The 11,043-nt window shown below is 44.5% G+C and overlaps 1 protein-coding gene across 1 annotated transcript; it reads left to right on the forward strand.

Annotated features, from left to right (window-relative positions):
- The first annotated feature begins 7,183 nt into the window (after positions 1-7,183).
- LOC137151508 (olfactory receptor 6C4-like) lies at positions 7,184-8,113 on the forward strand. Its single transcript, XM_067545772.1, has one exon. The coding sequence runs from the start codon at positions 7,184-7,186 to the stop codon at positions 8,111-8,113; it is 930 nt and encodes a 309-aa protein (XP_067401873.1).
- The last annotated feature ends 2,930 nt before the right edge of the window (positions 8,114-11,043 follow it).

The following is an 11,043-nucleotide window of genomic DNA, read 5'->3' on the forward strand; positions in this document are numbered from 1 at the left end:
GAAGGTAACCCTAATAAATGAATATACCTCAAGGTGACGGGCAAATCTGGTATCAGCTCCCAAATGCAAGCATGCTGCGAGACCTACAAAACTATTCTCTGTGTTCTACACAGTCCTCATTCCCATAGCTAACCCCCTCATCTACAGTCTGAGAAACAAGAGGTCAAGGAGGCCCTTAGAAAAACTCTCAGGAGATTTAAGGTTTCCCAAGAATTTTGAAGTTCCAAAAATGTGAGTTGTTTCAGAGCACCAGCTGGTTGGTTTTGGATGCTCCCCTGCTCTGGTTTATTGTCTAATCCTGGAGGAAGAGAGCACATTTTGGGGTTATGGGTAGTTTCTCACTCTCACTTGGAGTTGGGCTTCCTGCTTCTTCTGTAGGGTTGTTTTTCTCATCTTCAGTAATGAAAATCCAGTGATGCACCACATCCTCCCTCCAAGAAATGAAATTATGATGCATCTTGGGAAATGTAGTCTCACCACAACCCAGCCTGCAACATGCAGTGGGAGCATGAGCCACCAGCACTTTATCTCCTACGAAACTCTGTGGCAGCATTTCTGAGTTGAAATATTTCTTTCTGTTTCCGTATGGTTGGAATGATTGTTATAGCTATTAGTAATACACATGTACACCCAGACACTAAGTCAAATTCCTTTATTAAATCCAAAGGCCAAATGATGTTTATACAATTGCTCTAAACATTTCTAGAAACCTAAATAACAAGCAATTACTGCACCCATCCAGTAATAAACATTTATAGGTAGTGATCAAACACAAAAGGACCAGAGCCAGGACTAGAACCAACTAACACCAAGTTAGCTGATTCTAGTTTAGTAAGGCAGGTACTAACGACAAACACGTAAAGAGTTCACCCTTTTATAGTTTACTTATTGCCCTTCCCTAACTGTTTGAGAATTTATTTTTTCATTAAAACCACTTGGAACCATCCTTAATATTGAAGGCCTCTTCTTCAAGGACTTTTCGTACTATCTTCTCAGATACTTTCCAAGTTCTATATTTTTACAAGGATACCATCTTTAACTGGTCTGTGCATAGGGTAGTCCATCTCAAAATGCCAAGGTCAGGGTAGGCTGCAAAAAGGAGAGTTGATTCTCCCAAACTTTCATTAGATTCACCAGAAGTCTCAAACAGTGCCTCTGATCTTCCCCCCCTCCCCCCCCTGGTTCTCAAGAAGCTAAAAACCAGTAGCTACACAGCCCACTTTATTGCATTTCAGCCTCTGGCCTCAATTAGCAACTAGGTCCAGTAAAGATATAGGTTATTAAAAATTTGTTTCCTTTACAAAAAATGTTCTCCTGATCCCCAAAAGGTCAGTCACACTGTCAGATCAATATGAGTTTGGATCTTACCCAAAATACCACGCTGCCAACCAATCCTTTAGTAACTAAAACTAAAGGTTTATTACAAAGGAAAGAAACAAATAAGGAGAGATGTTAAATAATTAAACTAAAGGACTTCAGAGTCTATATATATCAGATTCTCAGCAGAACTGTGGAGTTTGCAGGCTTGTACAGTTCCTCTGGTGTAGATCCAGTGCCTGGATGGCTCTCAGTGCTTTGTTTTACAGCTGAGAATCATAGAAGACTAGGGTTGGAAGGGACCACAGGAGCTCATCTAGTCCAATTTCTTGCTCAAAGCAGGACCAACCCCAACTAAATCATCCCAGCCAGGCCTTTGGTAAGCCGGAACTTAAAAACCTTTCAGGATGGAGTTTCCACCACATCCCGAGGTAACCCATTCCAGTGCTTCACCACCCTCCTATTGAAAACGCTTTTCCTAATATCCAACCCAGACATCCCCCACTGCAACTTGACGCCATTGCTGCTTGTTCTGTCATCTGCTACCACTGAGAACAGCCTAGCTCCATCCTCCCTGGAACCCCCCTTCAGGTAGTTAAAGGCTGCTATCAAATCCCCCCTCATTCTTCTCTTCTACAGACTAAACAAGCCTAGTTCCCTCAGCCTCTCCTTAGAAGTCTTGTGCTCCAGCCCCCTAATCATTTGTGTTGCCCTCCGCTGGACTCTCCAGTTTATCCACATCCTTCCTGTGATGCGGGGGCCCACAACTGGACTCAATACTCCAAATGTGGCCTCACCAGTGCCAAATAGAGGAAAATAATCACTTCCCTCAATCTGCTGGTGAAGCTCCTACTAACGCAGACCAATATGCCGTATAGCTTCTTGTCCACTTGGCATCCAGCCAGGTCCCCAATCTATAACACACAGTCTGACTCTGATTATATTTCTTTTGGCCCAATCCTCTCGTCTCCTCCTCTTTTCCCTCCCGTGAGAAGAGTGTTTGAATGCCGGGAGGGTAAGGAGGGGGCGAGAGCTGTGAATGGAAAGTGCTGGATCTCCGGTGGCACTACACCTCTGCTGGGGATGAGATTTCCTGAGGTATGTGTAAATATATGAGATAGTGTTCAAATGTGTAAGTCTTACAACTCAGGTGTGAGAAATGACGTGTCTGAGATCTCCAGTCCTTCTTTTCAAGAAGTCTCCAGTTTTCCACCCCAAGAGGTCTCAAAACCTTCATCTCAAGAGATCTCCAATTCTTCATCTCAAGAAACTACCGATTTCTGATTTCTAATAGTTGTGTAATCTGTACGGGAAAAGCTACAACACAATTTCACAGTAACTTGCTTCTCTCAATCTCATAAGAGCAGAAATGGAAAACAAAGAGAAATTAAAATTAAGATGATTAAAACTCTGATGACATTATGTCCTGTGCATATCTAGTGAAATAATGGCTACGTGGTGACCACTCACCATTAAAACGACTCCCAATGGCCAAGTAAGTTTTAAAAATTTAGATAGAAGTTTGAAGTAACCACAGTGATTTGTGTTCATGAAAAATATCCTAACGAACACCGATAATCTGCTCAAGGCTTCTGCAGCTGTTAAATAGTTTAAATACGAGGCTTTTCCAGCACATGTGGCTCAGTTGTTTTTCATATGCATTGCATTTTCTTTGGAATTTACTTTCTTATTTTTATGTGTAAAGCATTTAAAAATAAAGGCACTCTGAAACGCAACACTTGTCTCACTGGTTTGGTTTGACTTGAATGATCTCACTCAAGGAACAACACACATAGTCAAATTCAAGGAGGGGTATGGAATAACCAGAAGCTGATTACAGTGCCTTGAGCATGTGTGTTGGACTACTCTGAGGCCAGCCCAGGGGGCTGTGTTAATTTACACTGCTGGCATGAGGGAGGCAGTGTGGGCTAATGGATAGAGCACAGGGATGCAGGACACCTGGTTTTCAATCCCAGCTCTGCTACTGGCCTACTGCGTGATCTTGGGCAAGTTGCTACTTTTCTCTCTGTGCCTGTTTCCCCATGTGCACAATGGGGATAACGCTACCTGCCTCCTTTAAAAAGTGCTTTGAGATCTATGGATGGAAAGCACTACACAATAGCTAGGTGGCATTCTTATTACGGTCCCTAAGGAGAGAGATAGGTAGGAATTGGTTTTCCCCGTGCCGCAAAAGTCTTTGAGATTTCACAAAATTTTCCCATCCTGAATCAGATGAAATCTTGAAATATTTCACCAACCGAAAACCTGGGGAAAAAATTATTGCTTCAGGCCAATTAAAATGTGTCAGTCATTTCAAAACATTTTCTTTCAATTTTTGCCATTTTCAGTGTTGTTCAATTTTTTTTCCCTTTGACAGTCGGCTTCCATTTTGAAATGAGCCCGAATGGGGTGAAAATGTCAAATTGTCAAGCTTTTCTGTCATAGAATCATAGAATCATAGAATATGAGAGTTGGAAGGGACCTCAGGAGGTCATCTAGTCCAAGCCCCTGCTCAAAGCAGGACTAACCTCAGCTATATCATCCCAGCCAGGGCTTTCTCAAGCCTCAGCTTAAAAACCTCTAAAAATGGAGACTCCACCACATCCCTAGGTAACCCATTCCAGCGCTTCACCACCTTCCTAGTGAAAAACCTTTTCCTAATGTCCAACCTAGACCTCCCCCCCCTGCAATTTGAGACCATTGCTCCTTGTTCTGTCATCTGCAACGCTCAAGAACAGCTTAGTCCCATCCTCCCTGGAACCCCCTTTCAGGTAGTTAAAGGCTGCTATCAAATCCCCCCTCATTCTTCTCTTTTGCAGACTAAACAAGCCCAGTTCCCTCAGACTCTCCAAAGTCATGCATTCCAGCCCCCTAATAATTTTCCTTGCTCTCCGCCGGACTCTCTCCAATTTGTCCACATCCTTCCTGTAGTGGAGGGCCCAAAACTGGACACAGTACTCCAGTGTGGCCTCACCAGTGCCGAATAGGGTGGAATAATCACTTCCCTCAATTTGCTGGCAATGCTCCTACTAATGCAGCCCAATATGCCATTAGCCTTCTTGGTAACAAGGACACACTGCTGACTCATATCCAGCTTCTTGTCCACTGTTACCCCCAGGTCCTTTTCTGCAGAACTGCTGCCTAGTCAGTCAGTCACTAGTCTGTAGCTGTGCATGGGATTTTTCCTTCCTAAGTGCAGGACTCTACTTGTCCTTGTTGAATCTCATCGGATGTCTTTTGGCCCAATTCTCCAATTTGTCTAGGTCACTCTGTATCCTAGAACTATATCTGTTCTAGTTCAACCAGGAATTATTGCAGGGAAATACCGTGGCTTGTATTACATAGGAGGTCAGACTAGATGATCACAAGGGTCCCTTCGGGTCTTGGAAGCTATGAATCCGTGATCATTCAATTCTCAGTGCCTCAATTCCCCACCTGTAAAAAGGCAAGCAAAGGACATCTCTCAGTAAAGCAGTTTGCAATCGGGATGGAGAAACGCTAAGCAGGAACCAGTAAAAGCAGGGATGATTGTAACAACGTTAAGAATAACTCCCTTGATTTTCACTCAGGAGTTCCAGAGTCTGTTGTCCCGGGTGGTGGCTTGCTATTTGCTTAAGGGCAAAGAAGGGATTTTCATCTTCAAACTCACTCGCAAACTAGCTAGTCCGACACCCTGGTAGGTAGCTAAGTGTGACCCTAAAAATCCCTGGATTCACACCCTACTCACTGTCATAATAATCTTTGTATTAAATATATCTTGGAAGGTATCTTTTGAAAACTAATAGCTCACTGATAAGTAACATTTTTGCACGATGTATGTATGTGAGCGGTATTAACCTTTACGTGTATGTGCTGGGATTAAGACTAATGTATGTTAAACCAGGCATGCCAGGGGAAAGGGTATGAGTTAGTACAGAAATTTCTTTCCCAGATGTCTGACTGGTGGATCTCACCCACATACTCAGGGTCTAACTGATCATCATATCTGGGGTGGGAAGGAATTTTCCCCCAGGTCAGATTGGCAGAGACCCTGAGTTTTTTTCACCTTCCTCTGCAGCATGGGGAAAAGATCACTTGCCGGTTTAAACTATTGTAAATGGTGGATTCTCTGTAATTTGAAGTCTTTACAGCATGATTTGAGGACTTCAGTAACTCAGCCAGTGGTTAGGGGTCTATTACAGGAGCAGGTGGATGAGGATCTGTGGCCTGAAATGTGCAGGGGATCAGACTAGATGATCATGATGGTCCTTTCTGACCTTAAAGTCTATGAGACTACCAATTCTACCCTAGACATAGGACCAGCCCGGTCTTCAGGTAAAGACAATGAAAGTCCATTGTTACGTATTAGGTAAACGAAGCTATTAAGCTAATAACTGGAGGAAGAAAAAGCATGGAGCTCCCTACCAGACACCATGTTGCTTTCCTCCCAGTTTGAATAAACTTTATTTTGAGGGGTAAAACCTTAGAAGAAACCATTGCAAATGTTTGTTGGTCTATAAAGATGGAGGGGCTGATCCTGCAGTGATAATCCACTGATTGTATGGAGTGAGGTCATTTCTGAAAGCTAATGACATACTGGTAAGGAATAGCATCGTGAACTATCTTTATTAACCCTATATGAAGAAATATGGATACTTAATGATATTATGCTTCAAAGACTGTGGCCAAGCAGGGAGAAACAGGTATCCTCCCAGGCAGGAGAGAAGATAGAAAGCAGAATCAAAGGAAGCCCCATTTACATACAGGGGAACTAGGAAGTGAAGAATATTATAAGGTCATCCTGCCTCAAAACAAAGTAATTGAACTTGGGAAGATATCCACAAAAAAACAGAAGCCATCTTTAGCATTATTCGCTAGACAGACACAAGGGAACAGGGCTCCAGTGAACTAAGGAAGATGGGTCCTTCAACCAGGGGTGAGGTTTGAAGTCTCTTGGGACTGAATATAGGTGAGTAACCACCTTAGGCAAAGCTCTTTCACTTAGGAAGATGAGGAAAGCCAGCCCCTTACACATCTGTGGAAGGTCCTGCCTGAGGGAATCCCAGCCATGGTGGGAAGAAGGAAGATTGGTGAGAGAAACCACCTTGAAGATAGCCTGTGCCTTGCTAAATTCAGTTTTAGACTTTTAGATGCATAGTTTCACTTTTGTTTGAGTGCAAGCCTTTGTAACTTTATCGCTTCTACTTAAATTCGCTTAAAGTCCTATTTTCTTTTGTTGATAAATTGGTTTTACTGTTACCATAAACTCTTTAAAGGGAAGGGTGCATTTACCCCAGTTAAATTAATATGCTGTGATGATCTTTTGTGCGATGTTGGAACAAACCAACCTTATTAGTTCTCTGAATTGCCCAGGGGAAGGCTGGACACTTCAGAGGACACAGTCTTGGGAAAATTCAGAAATGAGGGTGTGCTGGGGTCACCTTGCAGGTTGTAACCAAGGCTGGTGGAAGCTGGAATGTTTCTGTAGTCAGGCTGCTGGGATCGGAGCTGCTGAAGCAGGGCTGTCTAAGCATGCAGACTGTCAGAATGTGATTTGCAGGCTGGTAGGCTGGTTGTAATCTTCCTGGGCTGGGAGCTACAGTAGTAAAACATTGTGAGGTACTCAGGCTTGCAGGGCAAGGGTGACACAACCCATCCTTGATCCAGATTGTCCTTCCCACCCCCCCCCCCCCGTACCTCATAACTGGAAGTAAACTACTACTGACCCTATTTCATAGATTGGGGAGAAACTGAGTCACGGAGATATCAAAGTCTCACAGTGTCCATGGCCCATAGTCCAGCCCTTCTCCCCTTGTTTCCTATCTCCAACTTTGGCCCAGCTGATATTCATTGGTGCTCTCCCTTTTTTTCTGGAAGGCAACAAAGAATGGAGTTGGGCAACCAAAGCTCCGTGAGTGAATTTGTCCTGCTGGGTTTCCCACACCTGCATCACCTGGGCCTCCTGCTGTTCCTGGTGCACCTGCTGATCTACCTCCTGACACTTGCCGGGAATGTGGTGATCATCGCCATCACCTGGGCTGACCACCACCTCCACACCCCCATGTACTTCTTCCTCAGGAGCTTTTCCTTCCTGGAGATCTGCTTCACCAGTGTCATCATCCCCAAGATGCTGGCTAATTTCCTCTCTGAGGACAAGACCATCTCCTTTGCTGGCTGCATCCTCCAAGACTTTTTCTACCTCTCTCTGGGAGTCTCTGAGTTCCTTCTCTTGGCAGCCATGTCCGTGGACCGCTACGTGGCCATCTGCTACCCACTGCACTACATGGCCATCATGAGTGGGAGGATCTGCATCCTCATGGTGCTTTCTTCCTGGTTTGGTGGCTTCTTCTTCATCACTGGCCTCATTGTGATGATCTCCCGGCTCTCCTTCTGCAGCCCCAACATCCTCAACCATTTCTTCTGTGATCTGGGGCCCCTCGTCAGCCTCTCCTGCTCCAGCACACGCCTGGTGGAGTCAATGGACTTCCTGGTTGCAGCCGTAGTCCTGCTGGGTTCTCTGGCGGTTACCATGGTCTCCTATTCCTACATTGTGGCTACCGTCATCCACATTCCTTCCGACAAAGAGCGGCGGAAGGCCTTCTCCACCTGCTCCTCGCACATCATCGTCCTAAGCATCTTCTATGGCAGCTGCATTTTCATGTACGTCCGTCCCAAGCAGCACGATGGACTGGACATCACCAAAGGGGTGGCCATCCTCAACACGGTCATCACCCCCATGCTTAACCCCTTCATCTACTCACTGAGGAACAAGCTGGTCATACAGGTCTTGAAGGATGCTCTGTGCTGGAAGAAATAGAGATTGTGGTGCATGTGGGGAAAAGAATGACTGTGGGAGGTGGGGAGGGGGTTTAATTAATACACAAAATTGCACACAAAGTCTTTGGGATGCAAGGGAAATCAGGGAAGTGCTTAATTAATCAACTGAAATGTGCTCCAGACTTTGGTATGCACTAGAAGCTGGGAGGACTTAAGTAATACACTGAAGTTTGCCCAGAACTTTGGGATGGGCCTGAGAGTAGATGTGGCTTCCGACTCCCAGCCAAGTTGGAAGAAGTTGGAGGAACAGTTCTACAGCAGAAGGCCACTAATTCAGCTAGAATTCTTCTTCAGGATTAGCTGGGCTGCCTTTTGCTATAATACAACCTGCTTTCCCATCCTTGACTTGCACCTGGCCAGCTCAGTTCCATGGGCCACTGATGCAGAATAAGATAGAACCACCAAGAGGTGCTCAACACCTGCACCCAAACCCCACAAATCTTCATTTGAGGTGGCTGGGGTGACCAACAAGGATAGCACAGCTCTGGTCCTGTGCAACCCGCCATGTCTAGGGTAGCCAGCAGTTATGCAGAAAAGGACCTGGGGGTTACAGTGGACAAGAAGCTGGATATGAGTCAACAGTGTGCCCTGGTTCCAAGAAGGCTAATGGCATATTGGGCTGCAATAGTAGGAGCACTGCCAGCAGATCGAGGGAAGTGATTATTCCCCTCTATTCGGCACTGCTGAGGCCACATTTGGAGTACTGTGTCCAGTTTTGGGCCCCCAACTACAGGAAGGATATGGACAAATTGGAGAGTCCAGCGGAGGGCAACCAAAATGATTAGGGGGCTGGAGCACAGGACTTATGAGGAGAGTCTGAGGGAACTGGGCTTGTTTAGTCTGCAGAAGAGAAGAACGAGGGGGGATTTGATAGCAGCCTTTAACTACCTGAAGGGGGGTTCCAGGGAGGATGGAGCTAGGCTGATGTCAGTGGTGGCAGATGACAGAACAAGGAGCAACGGTCTCAAGTTGCAGTGGGGGAGGTCTAGGTTGGATATTAGGAAAAACTTTATCACTAGGAGGGTGGTGAAGTGCTGGAATGGGTTACCTAGGGAGGTGGTGTATTCCTTCTTTGAGCAAGGAGTGACCATCCTGAAGATGACCTCAGTCGGCGTAAAGCCTTCTCTACCTGTTCCTCGCATCTTGTGGGGGTGACATTGTTCTATAGGCCAGGGATTGTCATGTATCTGAGCCCTAAATCTGCATATGCTCCAGATACCAACAAGGGGGTTGGAGCAGGGGGTTGGACTAGATGACCTCCTGAGGTCCCTTCCAACTCTAATATTCTATGATTCTATGATGCTCTTATACACGGTCATCACCCCCATGTTGAATCACCTCATCCACAGCCTGAGAAACAAGGAGATGAAGGGGGCTCTCAGGAGAACAATCGCTGGAAAGTGCTTCCTTAAATAAAGGAAACAAATGTATTGTAATTATGGGGCCGGATCCTCGAAGAGTGCAAATAGGTTTGAGTTTACAACAGCTAAGGGTCTTGCCCATAGTTCAGAAAAGTCAGCAGGGATGCAGAAATTTTCAAGTAAAGGAAGATGATGGAGATAGAGAGATGAGGGCTATCCTGTTGGTATCAGTCCTTTACACATCTGCTTTGTTGAAGACAGGATTAAGAGACATCCCGCTTGACAAAACCAACAGAGCTGGTGAACTTTTTTTGCTGAAATGATCTTTCCCCCCAGTGGAAAATGGCCTTTCTTTTAAAGAAGAAAGTCTCACCCCCTCTCCAAAAAAATATCATTGAAAGATTTTGGGTTTTTTGCTTTTTGTCTGGAAATCTTTCTCTTTCCTGCAACCGGGCTACGAAATGTCAAGATCCTCATTAAAAAAAGAAAAAAATTGTTTGGCTGCCAAAAGTAAAATGAAAAAAGAAAGTTTTTCAGTAAAAAATTCTTGAGGAAAACTGTTCATTTTTGGTATTCTTTTTTCAGAGATCTTTCCCCCACCTTTCCCCAGTAAATAAATATGTAAATAAAGTTTCTGAACCTGGCAGCAGACTGGGAGCTAGAAAGACAGAGAGAACCACAGATTCTGTCCATGTCCTGCAGTCTCAATAAAAAATCTTTCTTATGCCCTTCCCAGCCAAATCCCGTCTCTTTTCTATTGTGAAATTCACTATGGTGAGAGGAAGTTTTGGGCAGAAGAGAATACAAAGGAGGTGGAAGACGCCTGTAATGTGTGATGAATATAATACATACATCTCTGCATGTGATTGTTATTCGATTGTTTGCTAGATAGTTATTAAGGGTTAAATCAGACACATCCACAAGAAAGGAGGTTGCAGCCCAGATAGGAATTCCTCAGCCACACCTTTCATTTATTTTCTATGATATGCCACCTTTGCCTAGTGGGCTGCTTAAACTGGTTTGATCGAGCTGAAGAAACAAAGGGACAGCTGAATGAACCTTACTTCCCAGAAGTGGGGGTGTCCGGATAAGTCAAGTGACTTCAAGTTTATTCATAGCAACTTAGCCATAGACCAATGTGCCAACACCAAAAGATAGTAAAATAAGACTTAAAAACTAAATCCAGGATTTTGAAATATTAAAATATATATAAAACCAACGCAAACCGATTGCGCTGTATATAATCATTGGGGAAATGCTAGTGAGAGCATATGCCCTCGGTGCGGCCGACTCTGCATCAGGGTCCAGACTTAGATGAGAATTCTGACAATGAGTTATCGTCGTCAGCAATGGACTTACCAACAACCGCGCCACTTTTCCTTATTTATTTTAGTGGGAGACCATGCAAAAAGGGAAACCACTCAGATCACAGATGCACTGACTATGACTAATCTCTGACCTAATTCTTTTGCTTCATATTCAACTATATCAATGACCTTTAGGATATTGAATTAAAGTTCTGTTCCTTTTGTTGACATTTCTACTAAAT

Source organism: Emydura macquarii, unplaced genomic scaffold (assembly GCF_026122565.2).
Source record: "Emydura macquarii macquarii isolate MOO-44397 ecotype Brisbane River unplaced genomic scaffold, CSIRO-AGI_Emac_v2 contig_1094, whole genome shotgun sequence".
Lineage (NCBI taxonomy): Eukaryota > Metazoa > Chordata > Testudines > Chelidae > Emydura > Emydura macquarii.